The 24,532-nt window shown below is 41.2% G+C and overlaps 1 protein-coding gene across 1 annotated transcript in view; it reads right to left on the bottom strand.

The window, feature by feature from the left end:
* Positions 1–24,532, bottom strand: part of srgap3 (SLIT-ROBO Rho GTPase activating protein 3) — a 72,909-nt gene that overhangs the window by 38,625 nt on the left and 9,752 nt on the right. The window contains exons 2-4 of the mRNA XM_080026384.1: positions 16,250–16,445; positions 8,062–8,224; positions 3,837–3,899 (exon numbers count right to left, since the gene is read on the bottom strand). Of these exons, the coding sequence (XP_079882510.1) occupies positions 3,837–3,899; positions 8,062–8,224; positions 16,250–16,445 (422 nt within the window). The remainder of the gene's footprint in view (positions 1–3,836; positions 3,900–8,061; positions 8,225–16,249; positions 16,446–24,532) is intronic.

The raw sequence follows: 24,532 nt of genomic DNA, 5'->3' as shown, positions 1-24,532 counted from the left end.
AGGCATTTTTATTATTTTTAACTCCATATTATATCAATGATAAATTCGCAGTTTTTACTTCGTTCTTCCTGCTTCTCTCCACCCCAGAATGTATGTCCAATGAATGAATGACCTTAGATCACGTGTGGTTTTGCTTCGTAATGCTGGTTCACTTGCAAAAGGGGCAATATGAAAGTGGACCACACCAAACAAAAAAATCCAAATTCTATTTGGTCTGGACCAAAGCAAGTGAACTAACGGACTTTCCATGTGTGAATACACCCTAAGTGACAAAGCTCGGCATCCATGTTGTCACTCCAGGGAGACAGAAAACTAGGTTAACACTGTGTTCCTCCCCAGGCTGTCAAAAGATTTCTTTAAAAAGAATCCTCCGAAAAACTAGATTTCCAGACAACTTTCAACCATCTGACAACAGGACCTGCAGCCAAAGACACAAGGTCATTTGCAGGAAGACTGAGCTTCAGCTGTGGACACAGGAGGTGTGTGTAAAGTTGAGTCCTCTATTGACAGCCTTGGGCTTTTCAACTCCTGAGCTGAGACTCTGAACTGGGAAAGAAACTCAAAAGTTAGAATATGGCTGGATTTTTTTTGAAATAATATATGTATGGTGAGTGTCGAGAAACCTTCACTCTATGGTGGTAAGTATCGACTGAACACAAGATCCCTCTATCGACTCTGGCCGAAGACCTATTTTAGAGCTTTTAGCAGTATCAAGGTCAATATAAGCATTGCAAAAGTCTAACTAACTACTTCCCAAAAATGCAGCAGATATTATATTAGTACAGTGTGTCTTTTTAAGCACTAACATGCTGTGAGTCAGTAAATAAATAAATACTGCCTAGAAAGGCAATGAATGAATAAAAACACTAATGAATGAAAGAAAGCTACACCCTTACCAAGGCCCGACAGAGAGATGTTTAGTGTTGTTGACAACAACGAATAACCCTGTGTGAGATTGAAGAGCAGAGACTAGACACACGGTGGTGGATCAGAAAGATAAGATAAGCTTCAATGATCCCAGTGGGATATTAAATCGATGTAGCAGGAAATGAAAACGGGTTCAATAAGAGAAAAAAAAGGATTTCACAAATATGTTGCAACATATGCAATATCAGGCCCTCACTGGCGCTTACGCATGTTCTGGCTTTTGCTCCTACTGTATTTCTTTCAGGTTTGGTTTTAATATAAAGCCACAAACAACAGGACAACAACTCTAATACTCCTGCTGCAGCGTCATAGTTTATGATACAATGTTTAAACTTCAGCTACAGCTCTTACATTTTTTCCTTTACTGTTCGTTGACCATGAGAGGATCCAAATGGGATTTCAAACATTTTCTTTCAGCAAAATCTGTTTTGTCGGCAGCCATTGAAAACCACAAGGCAATCACCATGTGGCCACGCTATTGATTTATCTATTTCTCTACGATCAAAAGGGTGCAGTCATGAAAAACAATACCTTCATTTTCCTACAACAGACGGAGCTAGTGGTCCGCGGGGGTCACAGAGAGATGAAATCAGACTGGTGACCTTGTGAAATGCTTCAAACTTCTACATCTACCAGTGCACTGTCAAACTTTGCTAAAGTTTAGGGCAGAAAATACGTTCCTATAAATTCCCAAGCACTGTAAATAAATCAACATCGAAGTCATTAAACTGAAATAAATAAACAAATGGTAGAAAAAGCCATGAGGGGCGATACCATGATGCGAGGGACTGTTTTAGAGAAGAATCAATTATCAAGTGCAAAAGGTATGTGGTTTGTTGACTAGCATTAGTTTGGAAATTTCACCTGTCATCTGCAATCGCCTTCTTATAAAAACATTATTTTTTTAAAGTCAACATTTGGATAGGCCAGACTGCAGCTGAGGCCAAGTAGAGCATGAGAAGAGGGAACATCTGAGTTTTATGGGATTGTCCTCAGCCCGAAAGGGGATAACGATTTGAACAGATTTAGTACAAAATTATGTAAATAAATGTATTAGAAAAAGAAAAAAAATCCAAGGCTTTCTGAACTGAACCTGAAATACAACCTGACACTGATCACCAAACTAAAAAGGCATATCGCTTTGAAGAATGAAAATAATTACATTTTATGTTATTAACATAAGGTGATAAAGTGTAGAGTATAACAGACTTGTTCAGTCTTAAAACATATTTGATGAAAGAAATGCAAATGTGCATGCATGTACTTAACACGTATGCACTTTTGATTCCCATATGCTCCCCAAAACACTGGCCTGTTTCAGCATCCAAATGTACAGATGGCAGGATCAGGGAGAGTTGCCAACCCAGCACTGCCCTTTGGTCGTTTGATTCCCATCACATTGCACATATGAATAAGTCATACAGTAAAAGGAAGCTCTGCCATCTCTTGTGTTTCTACTCAGGGGGCAGAAGACTGCTGAAGTTGCATGGAGCCCGTCCAGTTTTCGGGCACTAGGCCTCCATCAATAAGAACCTGTCTATGTGTAATAGTGCGGCATAAGTAAAGCATGTCCGTCCCCCTGACATACTCTCATCCATCCGCAGGGTTTTCAGCAGGGAATCCTTTTAGTCCGTTCTGACCAATGATTGTAGATAAGATAAGAATAAATATAACAAATAGTGAAGAAGAAAAACCTGTAAATATATGAACATTAAGGAGTATCATAACCGATGAAACTGTGTTACTTATGTTATTTGACAGTGTTACAACAGTCTGAGCCAATTAAAAAATACAACTGGGAAAATGTTTGCTTTCTGCCCTCATTAATTTGCTCTAATTAATGCTATACAGAGATTTTTGACTGTAAAGACTCGGTTGACAGTGTTACCCACATAGAATTCACAATTGCAGCGAAACAGAAGTTATGTGGGATTTTTGTTGGGGCTTAAACCAAACACTTTGGCAATAAAGTATGACAGGAAAAATCCATCTGCACATCCATTCAGCACCTTTCCTTCTATATTAAAATGTATGGGAAGCAGCTGCAGGATGCCGAAGAGTGTGTTGCTAACAGAAAGAAGAGGCTGTGCGAATGCAGAGAAAAAAAGAAGTGGTGTGTGGACTACCTTTATCTCCACTGACAAATCCCATTGTATCCGTGGACAGTTCCAGCAACAACAACAACGACGACAAGAGATCAAGAGAACATGTTGTAGCCCTAGAGAAACTGGTCATTATACAGCAACCAACTTTGCAGAGCACAGCAAAGCACAGTGCGACATCAGATACAACAAAGCAACTCAGCTGGAACTGGTAACCTAAAATGAATGTGTGTGTCCATTGCTATGGAAACATTTCTCCTAAAAAGATCCCTTCCTCTCTCAATGGATGCTACAGTCCTGTGTTAAAGCAGGCAGATATATTTTACCCACAGAGATGTGACGTGACCCTTGAGCAGGACCAGTGTTGAAGGAGGCCCCTGATGCAAAGGTGATTGGAGCCCAGACACGTTCCATTTCATTACAACTGCCCAGCTATCTTCCTTTCACATTTCACCTTTCATCAATCATCATCTTCATAATCCCATTTGTAGACTACTAAACAGCGGGCCCTGCTGCTGTTGTTATCAACACAGCCATAAAAGACACACAACATTAGGACTTGAATTAGCTTCACTTGTACACTCGGGGGAAAGTCAAGTTTGAAAGGCTAAGGCAAATTTCCCAGGGAAAACTCAACAGCCCCTTCTTCAAAGAAGGAAAGAAGGATATATAACAGGAGAAAAAATATATATATAAATGAAATCTACTGTGAGAAAGAGAGAGGAAAGAGAAGCGGAGGAGCTTAGAGATGAGATAAGGTGTGAGTGAGGGATGGATCTGCAGGAGATACGGTGTATTATTACTCACAGTGTAGAGTTCATTGGTCACCTTCACCAGCTCCTCATGCATCTGGATCCCAATGTCCTTGCTCTGAAACACAGCAGGGGCAGAAAGAAGGCCGGTGAAAAACAAATAATAACAGCTGTTACCCTCAGGTCTGTTATGCTGAGGCAATGACTTCGGTGAGTCATGGTGAATGGAAGTATCTCGACAATGCATTGGCACTGTAATCTGTACAGAGGACCAATCCTAGTGACGTTGGTAATGCCACACTAATAGGTGTGTCATGAGTTTTAGTAACAAGAGGCAGGCTCACGTAAACAAAGGAGACTCAGGGAAGACATTCATCCCGACTGAGATCGTTATCATATTTGGTTTTTAAGCTTCATGAACATTCTGTTAATTAAAAATTTGACTGTAATTTTGTTCTTCAAAAGTTTAATGCAGCCATTCTCTGTAAGTGTTGACGAACTGCGAAGACGTGCGACTCGCATTTTACCTTTGGGCGTGTATGTATGTGTATCTGTGTGCATGTGTGAAGTGAGTCAAGCGGTGAAGACAATGTGTGATATCCTCTGTCAAATACAATAGTATCCCTCTGTGCTCCACAGACATGAATAGAAATCGATATGAGCAACAAGCCCCATTTTCAGCTTCACATTTCATTTTGAGAGCAACATTTTTTTTTTCGTGGTCCTCTCACAACTTTGTATTAGTCATTACACAGCACAGCATGAATACGTTAAAACACGAGACACATGTTTTGCAATAATGTTACACATTATGTGGCATGTTGCAACATAATGACACCATTATTTGAAGACTGCAAGGTGAGAAAATACACCAACAGCCCCAGCTTTACCTCAGTGGGATGGTCTGACACAGAGAAAAAAACAGAGGAAACACCTCTTCTAACTTTCATTTTCTTTGTAAGAAGTTGCAATGTTTGAGGAAAGGTGACACAAAAACATCTTCAATACAATCATGGCCAGTATTCAATGTTACCAAGTCATTTTAAGCTCAGTTTGATATATTGTGTATCAAACCATTTATCAAAAACAAATTTGATTTAGTGGGTTTTTTAGTGAAGTGTAGAATTTAACTGAGAACAGACTGGGTTTGTACAAAATATAATCTTTATTGTCTGCCTTATGTTTTGCAGCCCATTTTTATTTCGCCTTCACATATTGTGATGTTCAGCTTTTGTTGTCCCACAGTATATCCGCCTGAAGGTCTCACCTGTTATAAGACCTGAGAATATTTTCAGCTCAAAACATCACAGGACATACTGTGTTACACCTAGTGGACATGGATTATACTTTTATTGTGCCTTTATGATCTTTTTTTTTAGACCAGTTTAATGAAAAGCATATTTTCAGTAATATGTCACATTATTGAAAGTTTAATTGGACTCATAATGTTGAAAGAACAATCTTAATATTTTGTATGAATTTGAGGATCTTATATATTTTATATCCAAAGATGATGATCACCTGCTGCAGAAGGAAGTTGCTGGTCGGTAGAAAAGGGCACCAAAACAGACTCTGACCTCATACATAAGATTCAGCGTTCGATCATTTGTTCGAAGACAATATAAATCAGCTAAAATAGAGCCAACAGTTGGCTTGGTATTCAGGCTTTTCCAGTGCAGAGGCAGAGGCCCATTACAGTGGTGATGATTAAAAAGAACAGGCCACCACAAAGGCACAGTCCATCCCTGACATTTTTTATTATTATTATTTCTGTGCTGTGAAACTTCTGCTGGAGGCTAAAACAGGTAATCTTTCAAAAAGCCTGGCTGCTGTGATGAGTGAGACTAAGTATTGTAATGTGAAAAGCTCTACATTTTGGCATGGAGGTGGGAAATGGCCTACCTAAGGCAACACGAAAGTAGACTTTTAAAACATCTAAAACAGTCCAACTTGCAGGTGATGGACGGGAACGACACTTGTCTATCCAGTTGATTCAATGAGATTGGATGGTTGTTGGAGTGCAGTTACATACAAAAGTGTGCGGTGTGTGAGGTGCTTTTTAATATGTTGTTTAACATAGTTGTGTAAACCCCTGTGTTCACTACCTTTCTTAGACACTACTTGTAGCGGTACACTACTTACAGCCGACTCATTCATTCTGCTGCAACACGGTGACTCAGCAAGATGAATAACGGTCATTAGACATATGAATCCTCATGAGTGGTATCATTTTCTTTCAGATCAATATAACCTCACTGCACGTCTGCACCTATGCAGTATGGACTAATGCAATTCAACCCCCCCCCCCCCCCTACCCTCTACCCCCCAGGCACACACACACACACACACACACACACACACACACACACACACACACACACACACACACACACACACACACACACACACACACACACACACACACACACACACACACACACACACACACACACACACACACACACACACACACACACAAACCCCAAACCAGACATACGAACTGAGGAGGGATTAATAGACTCATGAGAGTTAACATTTTCGTACACACCCTGCTCGGCTATGATAACGGTGCTTGAAAAAACATGTTACTAGTGAGTCAGAAATGTAACTAATCATCCAAGAGCAAATTTAAATAAAATCTTGCTCTGATAGTTCTTCACTAACCTAGCCTGAAGTACAAACATTTCGTCTATACTCAAGCACCCACTGGACTGAATGTGATAAATGGTAAAAACCCCTCAGAGGTCCCCAGCAGCTGGTGAACGGCATCTGTATGCATCAGTGGTTCTGAAGGGAGACCGACTCTAGCATGGACTGCAGAGGCTCAGGGGAGGAACTGGGGCGGCTTCCATCGGCCAGTTAACAACCGTGATGCAACACAATGTAAGCGCTTTGGAGGGTTACTATATTGCGAAAGACCCTTCTAGAAAAGCTAACAAATATTCATTCCTAAAACCCTCCCTCTATGAGAGGCAAATAGTAGCACAGTTGCATCTACTGCAGTGTTTAAATTTATTCTACGTGCAATTCATTTATACTGAGGGTCATTAAGAATGGAGCAGACAGCAGGAAAGGCACCTTAACAATCAGCTACATAGAATATTGCAATACATTTTAAATTAAATAGCATTTATCATGTATTCAGTTTTAGTAGATGTTTATATTGACGAGCCCTTGATCAAGTTTTTCTCAACATATGTACTTTTTGTCCCTGACCCCTTTGTCCAACAGTCAGTCATCCAAAGCTCTTTTGCCATTTCAATTAATTTTTTTCTCTAGATCTCCTCAACTTTGTTGATAATATATTATTTATTGCCTCCCAATAAGTCTGCAAGCAAGCAGCAGCAGAGCTATCCATTAATTCTATCAAACATAGAAAAAGCGACCTGAGGGCATCTTAAAAATGCCTTTTCAGCTGGCACTGCTTCTGACAAACACATGCATCCACAGAAGTACACACACACACACACACACACACGCACATACTCGCACGCACACACACACACACACACACACACACGCACGCACACACGCATGCACGCACACTCACACAGCCTAGTAGGCAGAGTGGAGCTCACCTACAGGAAGTTCTGTAAGGTGGAAACATGGTTGTGATGTTTGGATAAGACCTCAGTCATCTCTGCTATGTGCTGACAGTGAGCCAAACGTTGCTCACAGTAGTTGGGACCGTATGATGTTAGGCTGAGGGGGTCTTATTAGCTTCACCCTTCCCCATACTGTTGGGAATGTGCTGCAGGCCAGACAAAACTCATACACCTTCTACTAACTCACCTCTGTTGTATATGGCTACTATAAGCAAGTATATATATTCCAAAGACAGAATTGAAGCCAAAACAAATTGAAAAGCAGGTTTCATTTCAGCTGCTGATGATTTAACTTTATAGTACCACCAAGGAATAACAATGAGGCCTAGAGGAAAGGGGGACGACTAGTGACCATGAGGTCGCTGGTTCGATCCCCGGCACCAAACAGGAGGGTGTTACTTGTAATACTCGTGGTGGCTGGTATTACATCTGCAGTGCCCACCATTTCTACCATTGTGTCCTTGAGCAAGGCACTTAACCCCAAACTGCTCCAGGCGCGCTGTACTATGGCTGACCCTGCGCTCTGACTCCCTCTGAAGTGTGGTAACTTGAAAGGGGATATGCGAAAAGTAAAATTTCAATGTGCCTTGTGTAAATAATAAACTAATAAAGACAACTTAACTTAACTTAGCAAATACTTAAGCTAATTGCTTGAAAGACAGGAGTCTCACTGACCTTCTTGAACAGGCGGATGACGTCCTCGCTGATCTGGGCCAAGCGGACAATGACATTGTTGGTGTAGATGTCGTTGACAGTGGCATGATCTCGGCTCTCCCGTCTGGTCTGGTTCAACACCAGGTACCAGCAGTTCACTGAGGAAAGCAGGTGCTGGTCTTTCCTGAACAAAAAAAAACAGGAGGAAAACAGAAATGTTACCATGTCTGTCAGAAAAAAAAACCTAATCTGGTTTTATTGAACATTTCCATGTACAGTATATGTCGTAGCATGGTGTTTCGCTAATGTCCGAGTGTGTTACTATGCACAAAATGATAATGCTAGCATGCTAAGTTTATGTTTATGTATTATGATGTTGTTAAACTTTGTTCATGTGCAATACTAGTATACATGCTAAAAAAAAACATTTGGACTTAACAGAAAGTGCGTGAAAGAAATTCTGATTTCTTCTCTGGGGACAAAGGATGTTTTTACAGAAACTCATGGAAAGCATTCTCGACTAGTGATGGGCCGACACAAGGATGATTATTGGAAGAATTAAAGCAATACTACACATAAAAAAATTAAACTTATACTGCTGCACTATGTTTTTGTGGCAATATAATACAGTATATACCATTGCTTGACTAAAGATGACAGTATATGATGACAATATAGCTACAGACCTGTTCACACAGACCTGCAAACAAAAAAGATAACCTCAATCCCTCACTCCATTGTTTCCTTTTCCGCCCTCCACCACACTCCGATCAATGGCTGTTGTCAAGCAAAGCATCAACGTGTTAAATGTAATAGGCTGGTGACCAAAAGGATCCTGGGAGTCATGGGCAGTGATTGCTGCATAATCAGTTTAAACTGTCTCCGCCTCGGGTTCTTTCAAATAGAAAGGCCAACCGAGGCACATAGACATCGAACAAGACACACACACACATGCGCACACACACACGCACACGCACACACACACTAACATAGTCCCTTCAAACCCCATACCCTTGTCTGGATTCTATCAGAGCATTAATCAATCAACCAACCCCGAGGAGGAGACAAAGAGAGAACGAAAGATGAGAGCAAAGGAGTGAGAGCCAGAGCAGGGCGGATAGGGTTTCACTGTGGAGCAAACCAGGAGCACCAACATCAAAGAGCTCCCCCCGCCCTCCAGAGAGCTTCCATAATGCTAATCACATCTAATGAAGTTGATATCCAGCTACTCCAGACTGCATTGCCCATTATTCCTTTACTCAACTCTGCCCCTGAACTCACTTCCATCAAGAGAACACCATCACTTTGTTCTCATGGCATCAGAGCAGGGCAGAAAAAACAGGACAGCATGAGTGGTAAACTCCATCTATCATTTTATTTCCTGGCCTGCTTCTTCATTGAGAATGGTGTCTGTCCCGAGGTGCACTTTTCCTCGAAAAAAAGGCGAGTCAATTAATCTGCCGTTACAGAAATGTAATGGCAATTTCAAAGAGCAGAGAGAAACCCGGCCATCAAGCCGTGCCACATTCTAGTCATGCAATCAAAAAGTGATAACAAAAACGATTAAATTGGACATCTAGTGACTGTACTAAAATGAGATATACCCGACCGACAGACTAGGCAAAAGAAGGGTAGGATTTAATGTTACTAACAGTAGAGAACCTAGTGTGGAGAACAGTTTCCTTCAGTCCTCCTCTGGGATGGCCTATTTCTAATACCCTCTCACCATCCCTCATTTTGCACCAGTTCTTGCTTGGCTGGCCTATCTGCCTGTAAGGGACGCAGGTCCTCTGTGTATAATTGCCATTTGTGGTTGAGAGTTTTAGGGAACAAGCACCTCTAGTCTCTGCTAATCTGTCTGAGAGATGCTTCATCATGTCAGTTAATTCCTTTGTGGACCTGCCACTATTTTACTACTTCTAAATCTGCTGCTTAAGTCACTGTTTTCCCTTTAAGGTGATTAGGTGTTTCACAAGACTAGAATACCAATGTTATTTATTTGCAAATGCACATACTGTATATCTCTGATTATATTTTAATTGATCCACAATTTTGGAATCTATAGGCTTAAAACTAATCATGTTCATAACGAACCAAACATAACTAAGATTATTAAGCCATGCTAGCACCTCTGTTATGCTAATAGGAACGGTAATAGAATCATCATTGGTTTTGCAGATCTTTACTCATAAAGCAAAGTATTGGACAAAGACAGGCACATCGATGCCATTCCCAATAGTTATTAGATATTAATAATAGTAATAGATATTTCTGTCCGAACCAAAGTGATGGAACAGCACCAGCATCTGTAAAGCCACGGTGCATTTGAGACAAATACATTTAAATTGAATCTTCGGAGGTATTACTACTTGTTCTTAATTCAACTACTGACATGGAAGCTTATTATTATTGTTTGGAGAAAACCCCTCTTTATAGGGAAAATAAGGACTTTAAAGTGGCCAGGTATATTTTCACAACAATCAGGGTTAAAACCTTGAAGGGAGAAACTGACAAAAGCTGCAAAATCCCTTTTTCCCCAGACGCTGTTCTCATTTCATAGGAATTAGGAGCAGGAGGTGGGTAATTAGGCCTTTGTCCCAGCCGCATCTCTGGGAGCTAGGTCCTTTAACACATTGATAAACACAGCTCTTTTATGGGACTGAGGAGGCACTACTTTACCGACTCTTACGCTGGCCTATCTATCACAAAAGGATCGACCTCAGCATGCAGCAAAAGCTCATTCTTCCATCTCTACCCACTTCTCCTCGCTGATTTCCCGTAAAAGGGCTGAGCATCAGCCATAGAGCTTGCGGGTCAATTAATCTACAGGGCTTCAGAAAGGCTGGGCTTAGGATGGCTCCCTGCCCTCGGCATTTATACACAGGATATCATTGACATGCAGGAGGCAAACGATGAGCTTTGAGAGTCTCTAGAGAAGTGGGAAGGAAGGGGAGGGGAGGAGAGACGAGTGCAGCTCTCTGGCATCTTATTACATCTGTCTCGTCCTGCAAAGCACTGCCCGATTGTGTCCATGGTTTCTTACCAGTTCTGCACTGCCTCACATTACATACATGCAGTATAATCTGTGAATGTGGAAGTGGAAAATGATGACAGTGGAAGTGGAAAATAAATAAAAGAGGGTTGGAGAATAACGCAATAATCCTCCTATTCAACGATAAACTGATGTCAAGCTGTCTCCACAATGTACACATACGCTGAACACATAAGCATTGAATAGAAACAGTGCTTTGGTCATTGCTGTATGCGATGCCACCATCTTTTTTTTTTTTATTATTTCTTTATTTAAAAAGGGACAGCGCACATTAATAAACATGAGCACCAAAGTTCAACATGTAAATGTGCCAGATTTAACCATGCAGGCTAATTTTCACCTGTAGTCCCTGGCAATCACCTATAATGCGTCTGAGCCAAGATTTCCAGAAGCAAGTGTGTATTTATCAAACCAGGACTCGGCTCTGTGAAGGCCACTAATCCCCTCCACACTGCCTGCCTGCTGCTTATCAATGAAACAGCCGAGGAAAAGGAGACCCAGCCAAACACAGTTTAAAAAGACAAGGGGCAAGTAGGCGCTTGCCGGCAGCTTTGCCCTTCAAATTCGAATTTTTGCCACCGGATTTCAAGCAGGGCTTCAATATGCTACATTGCTGATTTGCACATCATTTAGCACTTCTTTGCTTTATTTTGTGAGGAGAAGCGCTGCCAACATTTGATAATGCACAGCTGCACAGACACAGGGGCCCGAGAGGAGCGGAAAACTCATGACAAGATCTGAATAAACTAACTGCAAACCAGCGAATCTGGAGATGTTGAACACGCTGACTTCCACCAGCTGGACAAGTCAATATGACAAGAGCGGTGTTCAAATAAACCAAGCCCAGGGAGATAGAGTTTAACCTTTCACCCTTTGTGCCTCAGAGCCCCTGAGTAGCCATGGTTCAGCCACACAGTCACACTACGTATATGGGACTAAAGCTCTAGCTGTAGTTTGGTGCCAGTGCACAAAAGCCACCGCATTAAAGCGTATAATCCTATCCTTCAGCAGCAGACATCACTCATCAGAATGATAACTTAACTAATTGTGTAACAGTTTTTCATAGTGACTCTTTGAAGAGCTTTGCTGTGCTTTGTACACAGGCGGCATCACACTTCAACTATTTCAAAGCGGTGGCCTGCTGAAATGAGGAAAGGCAGCTTCCAAACTAGAATAACTCAAATATGCTGTACAAACACTGTCAAGATACCAAACGCATTTCTCCCTCACTTGCTCCCAAACCATTCAGACACCACTACAAGCCTTATCTCTTCCAGACAGGTTATTTTCCATATCAATATTGCATGAGTTGCCGCTCTAATGGTGTTATGTCTGTATGACAGACGATACCAATTCACTGTAATTTGATGGGGTACATTATTACTGCCATTTATGATTTGCTCCTAAAACGTCTGCTCCATAATTACAATCAAGTTATCTATTGTCTCTCTGTGAACCAGTAAGAAGAATGAAGGAAGGAATTGGAAGGTGCACTATCTGGCATAGCAACTGCAATATGGAGCAGCTAAGTAACCCTTTAGTGTCTCAGTGGGAAATGAGGTAAAGTGGAGGAGCAAAATTATCCTTGTGGGGTTGCTGCGGTGTAGCTGTAACTGCAGTAGCTGTAAATCACAGTGGCATTCAGCCACTATTGGCCACTATAATGAATCTGCACTGGATGGGTTCAGCCAACAGGCTGTAGGAAGTGATCCAGCGCATATGAAAGTGACTGACTTTATCTTACCGCTTGGTTTTAATGTCAGAAACATAAATGCATAACTAGGCACAAGATGATAGGCTATAGATACCACTATCAGAGCAATGACAGACAGTCACAGGTACGTTCAAGAGAAAATCAAAAGCAATTCATTTTTTGCGCAAAATAAAGAGGCAATAGGGCCAAAACAAATGTTTTACTTTTTATTTCTGATGCTACATGGTTGCACTATGCGCCAACAAAGTGTTTTTATTGGACACACAATAAAGTTTTTCTTGCCTATGCCCTTAGGTGTATTGGTGCCTGGCCATGAACTTAACTACATCAAAATGGGAGGAAACGCTCAGTAAAGGGCGTGTCACAGCTGATTACAAGGATTTGTGATCCCCTGCCTGCTCAGACTACGAGTGCACTGTACAAAGTTCAATCATGTTTTGGATGATATACCGCTAGTGTGAATTTAATGTTGTGAAGGATATCCTTTAAGCAGGAAAAAGTCAAACTGTTTCCTTTCGAATGCGTGACAAAGTGTATGTTGTACCAATGTCAGTGTGACTGAATATTACATCCTCTACATGTGTCTAGTCTCCCACCTACACTTACTCGGTGGTCTGTCACTGCTTACTTGTTTATTTGCTACAATTATTTAGGGGTTCCACATTTGAAAAATCTGAATACACAGCGTTTTAATGAAGCAAGCAGAATAAAGAGGAATTTGCATTGAAAAATATATTGCATTAAAAATCGGCATACTGGGATGTTGACCATTAAAGTGTATCTTTACTGTATATGTGTTTGTGTTAATGTGTTGCTACTGCCATTGGTTTCTAAACCAGCCATGATCTTGGCAGCGTCATGTATATTATAATTAGAACATGTGTCCGAAGATTAGGTGGGTTTTCTAACACCTGTCCCTCGCTGTGTGGATAACATCAACTGTACAGTCCAGAGGTTAAGCCGCTGTCTCTCAGCAGCACAGTTCTGTCTACCATCAGCCAAGTCTTAGACGCCAGAGTGAAGCATGCCTCCTCTAACACAGCTGGAGTCAATTACCCAGTCAAATCCTCCTCCATTTCACACACACACACACACACACACACACTTCTCCTAAATACAGTACGTGCACAAATTAACACACTTTTACATGATCTTATCCTGGGTCGAGATAGCCAAGGATGCCAAAATATGTAACTCGAGTAAAAGTACTTTGGTGAGTCTTATTTTTCTGTTCACAAATTAAAGTGAGTCTCACCCTAAAATAAACCAGGTTTGTAAAAGTCACTGTAACCCACTCGGTTGGCTTGTATAAAGGATAATACAACTGGCAAAAAGTCAGAAAGGCAAGTAGAGCCGGTATATCTGTTTCAATGGATCATGTGGTCAGTGACCATTGTTTCATTTGACAAAGACGGAAGCTTAAACTGAGTAAAGCCCATCTTACAATCTCCAAACTGACAAAATGAGAGCAGAAAAGTAACGTACGCATGCACTATGCATGCACTACATCATATGCACATGCAGAGGTTAGCAGTATTTACTGATTAAATGTAGTAATTGTGGTTTCATTTACTGAAATATACTGTATATGGTCGTATTTTACATTACTGTACATTTCCACTATATAGATTTACTGTATTTTCAAAACTATTCTTTTTAAACCTGAACAGGAGATATATTAATATCTGTGTGTTCATTTTCTCACATTGTCACAAACAGATCAATGAGCATTTGAGAGGAAGACGATTCAGTGTCTCAATTCCAACTTAAAAACTAATTTAGAAAAATACGGAAATGTTAGGAATGCAGTCCTGCTGTTTCCATTTGCAAGAATCCGAGGCGGGCATAGTCTAGATCTATGCTGCTGTAGATTCATGTCTGAGATGTGCTGCCAGATCACAGCTGGGTAAGTGTCCCATTTCCAGACTGAACTAAGCTGATCGCCCGAGGTGTTCGATTTTGGGAGCGGCCGCTCTTAATTTCATGCCCCGCATGAGTCATGTACCAATGTGTGAGCAGTGGTGTCAATGCGGACAATCCCTCTTTAAAATTCACCAGCGTATGTTTGGGTGTTTGCAGGGCTACAAATCTAAATGGGTCAAGGATGAGCTCATTTTGATCTGATGTCTGATGACTGACTCAATGGCCTTCATTATTCACTGCCTCCTTCACTGCTAAGGAACATGTATGTTTCCCCCTTCTTACTTGCCATTGGCTTTCCCTTTCACTTTAAAAGACTCAGTCCTTCTTTCATTAAAGTAATATATTTAAAAGAGGTCAATTCAAATAAGAGTAATAAGAAATTGTTTACCCATCTAGTGTATTAATTAATAGAACAGTAATAGAATGATATGTATTTTGCTGTTAGCTCTCCAACTGCAAATGTTCATCTTGGCAACAGTTGAGCAAACAGATACAATACCATATAATTTTGCTATAAGTTACTTTCTAATGACATGTTTTTATTTAATGTAATATCAAATCTCCACATTGATGCCAACACAATCCACGGCTTAAGGTCCGCACGTGTAAAGTCGGCCATCTTTATATATAATGGATGCAGTTTAAAACATAATGAAGCATGAAGCTGAACTCGGGGCCTTCTTCTATAAACACCAGCACATTGAATGTGTTATTGTCTATAACTTCTTTAATGAACTGCATCCTCATCATCACGCCAGAGCCGGCTGACCTTCCTGGACATCGTTAAGAGCCTGACTGTAATAAAAGATGTTCCCTGGCAGCGCATAAACGTAATGGAGTATTCTGTTGTACAGTTCTGCACTGTGTTATCAAACAAGGCTCCGTGATTAGCAGCAGGGCTATAAACAGTGAAGCGCTTAGAGGATGGTAAAGATACTGCGGCATACCGATTCCCTCTGGTATGGTCACACATTAGCGGTAAAAAGGAACAGTAACTTCTGCAGAAAAAAATACATAAAAGAGAACAATAAGGTTCAGAGTCACAGTATAACCAACACATGAGGGAGCCTCATTTTGTCACCCAACTTTATTGTTTCAGCTGTATTTATTTTGTATTGCCACTCAGACCCCTTCAAGAGACTCCTTTAAGTATTACAGTATGCAAATAGCAATGAGGCGTTTATGGACTTTTTTTGCCCTGGGTTTCGCAGGTCAGGCTACATGCTACATGTTACTTGCAGCCTGAGCTTGAGAAAAAGGCTGGAGGTAAAACTGTGGGCTGAAATAAAAACTATGCTACATCAAGTTAAGTAAGAGAGATGTGCATACAATATTTGTTCAATATAATATAAAATATATATGTATATATATATATATAAAATATGAGGTCCCCATTAACTTGGAAACCTTGCACACAACCTCTCGAAAATGCACAAACACTCACACTGTCCATGAGAGAGATTCAGCAGCATGTGTGTGTCTGTATTTAGGGTGAGCAGCAGGGAGGGAGGGACACTCACTTGAACTGTTGGTGTTCCCTTGAGCTGCGGATCTTGGAGGAGAACCTTTCGGCCAGTTTCTCTAAGCTGCGGGAGTATTCCACTTCGATCTCTGCCTTGCGCCGGAAGAAATCCTGCAAGTCCTGAAGCAGCTGGATGCGTGACTCAGACTGTTGCTCCAAGCATTTGAACTGCTCCACCAGCTGGTTACGAATCTCTGTCCATCAGAAAAAAAAGGAGGAAAAAGTTGCTATCAGTCAACTGTTTAAATAATGCAATTACAACATTGGCTACCACCCTGGTCGAAAACAATCTGCCATGGAAATATCAAGCACTGCATTATTATTAGGGGGCCAAGCCCGAGAAGGGCCTGGGACCGCGTTTTGCAGAGCAACGCGGTTCCATAGCCCTGCTGGGCAGGGAACCCTATTGTTCTTGTAGGGATTATTCCTATTCCTTACGTAAAAGTGGTGCTGCAGCCCAAACCATAAATGGTTGAGACATGCCACTTGCATGACTACATCCAGGTCCATGCCTGGTACGCAGACAAAAAAATTCAGACATGCCGACCACTAGGTGGCGCTACAAAAAAAGGAAAACGTGTATAACTTCCTCACCGAATGTCCGACAGTCAAAAACTTTATATCCACAGATGCACACAAGTCAGATGCATCTTTTGAGATAGGCCACGCCCATTTGCGTATATATACATTTTTCGCTACGTCGCAAAAACTGTGTCAGTCACCAAAACATACTCCTCCTACAGTTTTTGCCCGATTTGGACGAAACCAAAAGCATTATGCTCTACCGACTCCCACGAGCAAAAGTTGGTCAAATAATTTTTCTACGACCATCGGAAGACCAAACGGTAGCGCTTTAAAGATTCGCCGATTAGCTTCCTTGTAATACCTTGTACGTAAGTGATCATAAATCCAAAACTATACATCGTATCAAGACAATATTTTAGAAATATGGTCGTACTGTCCTATTGAACATCCTCAAAAAAAATGGAAAATTTCGCCAAAAGGGGGCGCCAAAAACACAAAAAGTATACATCTCCTTATCCACTTGAGCATCTTTCTCTGCAATTTTTTTGCCTTTTGATCTACAACTCCCAAACCGAACATCCCACATTCAAAAACTTGACATCCACTTGTTCGGTACATTGAGCTGCATCTTTCCATCTAACACAGTTTTGCGAATGTCATCCATAGGGGGCGCCAAAACCACAAAAAGCAAAGAAAACGCGTGTGGGGCTATAACTCCCACACCAAACATCACACATTCAAAAACTTGACATCCACTTGTTCGGTACATTGAGCTGCATCTTTCTATATGACACAGTTTTGCGAATGTCATCCATAGGGGGCACCAAAACCACAAAAAGCAAAGAAAACGCGTTTGGGGCTATAACTCCCACACCGAACATCGCACATTCAAAAACTTTACATCTCCGGATTCCGTGAAGCGAGGGGCCGGCGCCGCGGACGACGACGCCCGATCCCGAGTCGCGTGGGAGGCTTGGCCCCCGTTCACAACTGCTTGCAGTTCTAGTTATTAGGGGGCCAAGCCCGAGTAGGGCTGGGACCGCGTTTTGCAGAGCAACGCGGTTCCCAAGCCCTGCGGGGCAGGGAACCCTATTGATCTTGTTGGGCCTTTTATTCTTCCTATTATTCCTTACGTAAAAGTGGTGCTGCAGCCCAAACCGTAAAAGGTTGGGACATGCCACTTGCAGGGCTTATCCAGGTCCGTGCCTGGTACGCAGACAAAAAAATTCAGACATGCTGACCACTAGGTGGCGCTACAACAAAGGAAAAGGCGTTTTGGGCTATAACTTCCGCACCGAAAGTCCGAGAGTCAAAAACTTTATATCCACAGATGCCCACAAGTCAGCTGCATCTTTTGAGATAGGCCACGCCCATTTGCGTATATATAGAATTTTCGCTAAATCGCAAAAACTGTGTCAGTCACCAAAACATACTCCTCCTACAGTTTTCGCCCGATTTGGACGAAACCAAAAGCATTATGCTCTACCGACTCCCACGAGCAAAAGTTGGTCAAATAATTTTTCTACGACCATCGGAAGACCAAACGCTAGCGCTTTAAAGATTTGCGAAAATCCGTAAAAAAAAAAAAAAAGAGGGATTTTCTTGAAACTCAAGGGAGACTATCATGGGGCATACCTGAGTCTATGGCAAAAATATGGGCAAGAAATTCCTTTCTGGGCGGGACTTATTAAAAAAAAGAGTTTTTCAATTTTTTTGCCTGTTTTCGCCATTTCCTAAGTGTTTTGGCGGGAAATTCAAAAAAGTGTCTTTACAATGGAGAGGTTGACAATTGGATTTTGCTATAACTCCCCAACCGAACATCGCACATTCAAAAACTTGACATCCACTTGTTTGGTACATTAAGCTGCATCTTTCTATCTAACGTTGTTTTGCGAATGTCATCCATAGGGGGCGCCAAAACCACAAAAAGCAAAGAAAACTCGTTTGGGGCTATAACTTCCACACCGAACATCCCACAGTCAAAAACTTTATATCCACAGATGCCCACAAGTCAGTTGCATCTTTTCAGATAGGCCACGCCCATTTGCCTATGGGATTTTTTTTCGCTACATCGCAAAAACTGTGTCAGTCACCAAAACACACTCCTCCTACAGTTTTTGCCCGATTTGGACGAAACCAAAAGCATTATGCTCTACCGACTCCCACGAGCAAAAGTAGTTTAAAGAATTTTTCTGCGACCATCGGAAGACCAAACGGTAGCGCTTTAAAGATTTGCACATTAGCTACCTTGTACCAAACTGCTCCTAAATCCATAACGATTCATCCTATTAACACCAAACTTCACACAAGTGTTTGTCCTATAGTTCTCAGGTTGGTTCTACTTTTTCCTTAAATTGCTCCAAAAGGGGGCGCCAATAACACACTTGAGCATCTTTCTCTGCAATCTTTTTGCCTTTTGGTCTATAACTCCCAAACCAAACATCCCACATTCAGAAACTTTACATCCCCGGATTCCGTGAAGCGAGGGGCCGGCGCCGCGGACGACGACGCCCGATCCCGAGTCGCGTGGGTGGCTTGGCCCCCGTTCACAACTGCTCGCAGTTCTAGTTATTATTATTATTATTATTATTATTATTATTATTATTATTATTATTATTATTAGGGGTGTTTTCACACTTGGTCCCTTTGAGCCCTCCCAAAGAACTCAGACCTCTTAATCAGCATTTTTTAAAGCTAAGGTTTTCTTCCAATTTCCAGTTAATATAAAATGATGGGCTTCAATGTTCATTGACATTGTGCGCATGCCGAATGCGTCAACCGTGCATGCAGCCTGTTACAGTCGCTCCAACTCTTTTCCTCTTAACACTTTATTGACATACATTTCGAACATACTCCATATTTCCAGTACTTCCATTGTGTACAAATTGTATAATAATGTTCATATTTACTTACTTATTAACTTCCTATTCTTATATTGTATTGTTGGTTGAACACATATTATTTACGCTTGTTTTTTTTTCTTCGTGTTTATATTCTAAATTGGAGCAACTGTAACAATGTGAATTTCCCCCCCGGGAATCAATAAAGTATTTCTGATTCTTATTCTGAATAGGACAGCGTGTGTGTGTGTGTGTGTGTGTGTGTGTGTGTGTGTGTGTGTGTGTGTGTGTGTGTGTGTGTGTGTGTGTGTGTGTGTGTGTGTGTGTGTGTGTGTGTGTGTGTGTGTGTGACGGCGTCTGCACTGTGAGAACAAGCTGCTGCACTCCCCCACTTGGAGCGAGTAGTGGAGTAAGATTTCTCCTCAAGAGGAACCTGATGCCGTTAGGCAGACTAACAGATCCTTCATGCCAGTGGGAACCCACCAGAGAAACCCAATTCCCCTTTGTTGTGCTGTCATCAGCAGTAAAGATACCTCCACTCAGGAACAGAGAGACCTATACTGGGAATCCAAACTACCACGTGATGGAAGGCGCTTCAGTAAACAGGATGAGTGGTGTCACTTTTTAAAAAGAAAAGGAAAGCTCCTGAACTAATGAGCATCATTTATGGAGGAACCAAAAAGTTATCTTTTTTTTTTTAAATCATCTCACATTAAAGTTGCTTTATCATCACAGAAAAACAGAATTTCTGTCCTTGCAGTCCCTGAATCAAGTCTAGGAGGAGAATTTAATGTCATGAGTTAAAAATCATGGTACTTAGACGCTGTAAGGTTTTTTGGGAACTTTAGGTATCCATCGAATGTGCGTGGCTGCACGGTGCTGACAAAAATGTTTTTCTATAAAATACAATTAATAATACCAACAGAAATACACAATCACATTATGTCCTATTAAGGTTGAAAGCAGCAACGGAAAAATTAACTTCCCAAATGAAAGTCACTGCATGTAGCAACATCCTTGAGTTACAACATGAGTCATGAGGCAAGTTAAAACCTTGAAAAAATAAGAAATAAGGCCTAGGCATGGATTTTATATGGATCTGATGAACTGCTGACTGAACGGTGAAAACCGCAGCAACGACACAGACTGTGTTTCCATGTGGCTCGGGGTGTAATTTGGTCAGCCAAACCCTACTCCTGGATATATGTAGGATCTCACTGCTGGGGGAAGATTGCCATTTAGAACTGAAAAAGTGATGTTGTGTGCGGGGGAGCCTTTTTTTCTCTCTCTCTCTCTCCCTGTGATGTCGTGCCGCCTGGCCTCAGCCCCGAGCGGCATGCCTCACTCTGTGGTTAACCATTGTCCCTGCCCTTCGCCTGCATCCAGGGGGCCTCCCTCTGCCTCGCGGGCTCTGAGGGCTTAAAGCTCCGTTTTTAGTGCTCAGGGTAAGGATACCACCACTACTGTTTCATCACTGTCAGGAATGTCTTGCCCTAAGACATGCAGCTATGCTCTCCCTGTTTTTGCAATGTTATTTTTGCAAAAAAAATATATATATAAAAAAGAAAAGGAAAAACTGTGCCAAAGCAGGCGAGTCGAGAGAAATGCCCCCCAGGAAACCAAAACTGACGCACATTAAAATCAAGTGGCAGGGAGTTACTTTTAAAAAATCTGAGTTTTAGAAAAAAAAAGGGAATTCTGAACCACCAGCTGCAGCTCTGCATTTGATGGATGAGTTTGGGAAAATAGGTCAAGCACACACCAGAAGTGTGCCCTTCCCTCTGAGAAACCATGAGCAATTGGAGAATTACTCCCTAAGTATTCCCAGCTCTGTGACGGGCTTCACTGGCTGTGGTGAAGGACCCCTCTGTGGTTCATTTCAATCTGTGATGGAGGAGTAATGCTGTGTGAATGTAGGCCTGCAGTAAAAGTGAACATTGTTGTTTATATTTTTGAACCCCGCCAAAGCAAATCCTCTATGCACCATTATTACACTCCTTACAAAAATAAATCCTCCTGATATCCATAATTGTCTGTGCTGTGATTCACAACCAGGGAGAGAAATAAAAAGCCCAGCGTTTATGGCGCAGATAGAGTGCTCAGTACGTAGCAGTTACTCCTTTCAAGAATGATTACTGGTTCAAGCCACCAACAAATCAAGTGCTTTTAAAGCTGTTTGAGATTAGAGACCTCTCTTCTTCTTCATGACAAAACCTTGAAATAAATGTGTCTCGAAACTACCCTCCCTACATTTCATGCCATGTATGTTACAAGGCTTAGTACACCACTGACATATTTCTGTGTTAACATGCTAGACATGGACAACACGGCTTTCATCTGTGCTCTGGGTTTCTTGGATTCAAAACAAGACAAATTGCTTTGTAGTGAGAATATTATTGAGCACAGAGCAATGTTTTCCAGACGGGTTTCTTTAAAGAAAGGAAAAAAAACACATACCATATGCAATGTGTTGGAACATTAATAAACATTAGGAATGATAAAGGACTTTTATCAGCCTGATTAACTATGTATCTATGAGCATGCCCGATGATCAAGATCTGACCATTAATTTCCAACTGTGTTTTTGATTACATCGTTATTGGATTTAGGGATGGGCAGGTACTTCAGTGCGGGTTTGGGCAACCAACTGCTCTGATTCAAAGTTAAACCATTAATGCTTGATTAAGCATGCAGCTATTATATTTGGCAGACCCAGTGTGTGATGCCTCTATGTCTTGCTATAAAGAGATGGAGCCATCCGTTTTTTTTTAATGTTGTTTTTTTCCAAAGGTGATCTTCAGACAGAAAGGGCTGATGGAGAAAGAGGAGGGAAAGACTAGAGCAGCTGTAATATGGTCAAACTGACCATACAAAAAAGGGGCCGGGTGACAATAATAACATGTATTTTTGCTTGTGTAATTAAAGTCTATAGACCTTTACTTAGTTACTGATTGTGATGTGATTGTCAGGATAATTCCGTGAATCCCAATTCATTTGGCCAGGATCATCATGACATATAATTTTCATATGGTGGAACCCATGCCTATTATGTTGTTTAAAATGGCTAAACACTGCTTCTGAGCTGTATAATAAATTAACTACAATTATAAAGTCTAATAACTTTTAATTTAAACTTCTTTCAGTTTTTAGCAAAAAGCATAACAAATAATTCCCAACAGCTGCATTCCTCTTAGAGCTCTATTATCTCTATTGAGTGGTGTCCTGTAAAACAGAGAAGTATTATTACTCAAATCGAGTGGAATCAAAAGCTTTTTTTCATTTGAGTTGTATGCAGACAACTCAGACTTTTTCCATATGTATTAAAAGGTTTATGTTAAGTTGAAGCCATGTTGGGAATGGATGTGTTTATATACAGTATATGCTAAGTGTTTAAGAAAAATCACATAAGATTTAGATCTAAGTCGGATAACATGGTCAAAAGCCTTGTTTTATTGTCCTGCAGGCGGGTTCATGACTGCTGCTCTGTAAATTACCACAGGTTCATTATGAAATATACTGCACATGACATATTATGATCAGACAGTATAAATACATGGCAGACACTCCACATTTCTGACCTTGTGTCCATACATCATCACTATCAAAGCCTCACCCTTTCCACTGGACACCTGCTCCACAATATAATTTCTCCTACACCGTTAAGGGACAGGAATTGAATGCACACAGTGGACACTTGTCTCCCCCACAGCACAGGAAAACCCTCTGAAAACAATAGGAGGATGTTAGACATCCCTGAACTTTGACCCACACAGACTAATCCCTGTATTGGCAGCTGGGTTTCTAGCAATGATTGAGAGTCTGCTGTGAACAGAACAGTAACCTCCTGTGAGGTCACTGAGCATGAAAAAATGACAACTTCCTTTCTGTCTTCTCATTTGTGCTCCCCAGCAGACTTTGCATTGGGCTATGGACGATATAAGGGAAGTGAATGCGCCCAAGACTTTATTTTTTGTGCGTTTTTTTCCACAGGCTTTTTCTATTTCTGTGCCAGTAGGGGAGAACGGGGTAAGTAGGCACACTTTTTACTCTAGTGAGAATTGCTCATCACCTAAACATCTTTCAATAGTCATTCCTACATTAAATGGAAGCTTAAGGTGTTGGCTTGAAATGTGTACCCCTCACTTTTTCTATCTTATTGTAATAAAGAAGAAATTAATCGTCAAAGACACCCTTACACATTGTGACAACCAACCCCATCAAGGGGTCGGTTGTCACACACTATGGGGTTGTTTGTCACAATGTTATCTTAATGGGAATAATCTTAAAAAGAAGACGAGAAAGCAGAACAAAATTTGAACGTGTAATTGCATTGTCAAGTTGACAAATAGGCCTACATAACTTACTTAAGCTGCCTTGGCAGCTGGTCTAGTTTGGGATGCACTGGGTTGTTTTGATTTTGTTGCCCTTTTTTCTTTTGCATGCTAGCTGCCTTTTCCTGCTCTATTCTCTCCTTCTCTGGGGTGTCAGTGAGGACACAGCTTGACAATTTCTTTCGTTATTGCGTTCCTTTTCTGGCTGCAGCCTTTGGATAACATGTGACAACCAACCCCCCAAAAAATGTGACGACCAACCCCAACTTGAATTTCTTGCTAGCATCAAGGCCAACAACCATCTGACAACTAATTAGCTTGCTAACCACAATCTAAACTATAGTTTACCCTTCACTCTTTTTATGGGTAACAAGTGTTTTGTTATAAACCCATTGTGTAAAAGCCTAGAAGAAAAATACTGAGGAGCTAAATATTTTCAATTTGACATGAAAAACACAAACAGTCCTCTCACCTCAAATTCAGCAGTCTAACTCCAAGGAAGACTATATAGGTGACCTCTGACCCCAATTGTGGATATTTACATACCAACATTTCACAGACAGCGCCTTCTGGTTCCGAGATATA

This window comes from Ammodytes marinus (genome assembly GCF_949987685.1).
Source record: "Ammodytes marinus genome assembly, chromosome: 4".
NCBI lineage: Eukaryota > Metazoa > Chordata > Actinopteri > Uranoscopiformes > Ammodytidae > Ammodytes > Ammodytes marinus.
Note: the sequence above shows the minus strand (reverse complement) of the source record. Positions and strands in the feature narration are given on the sequence as shown.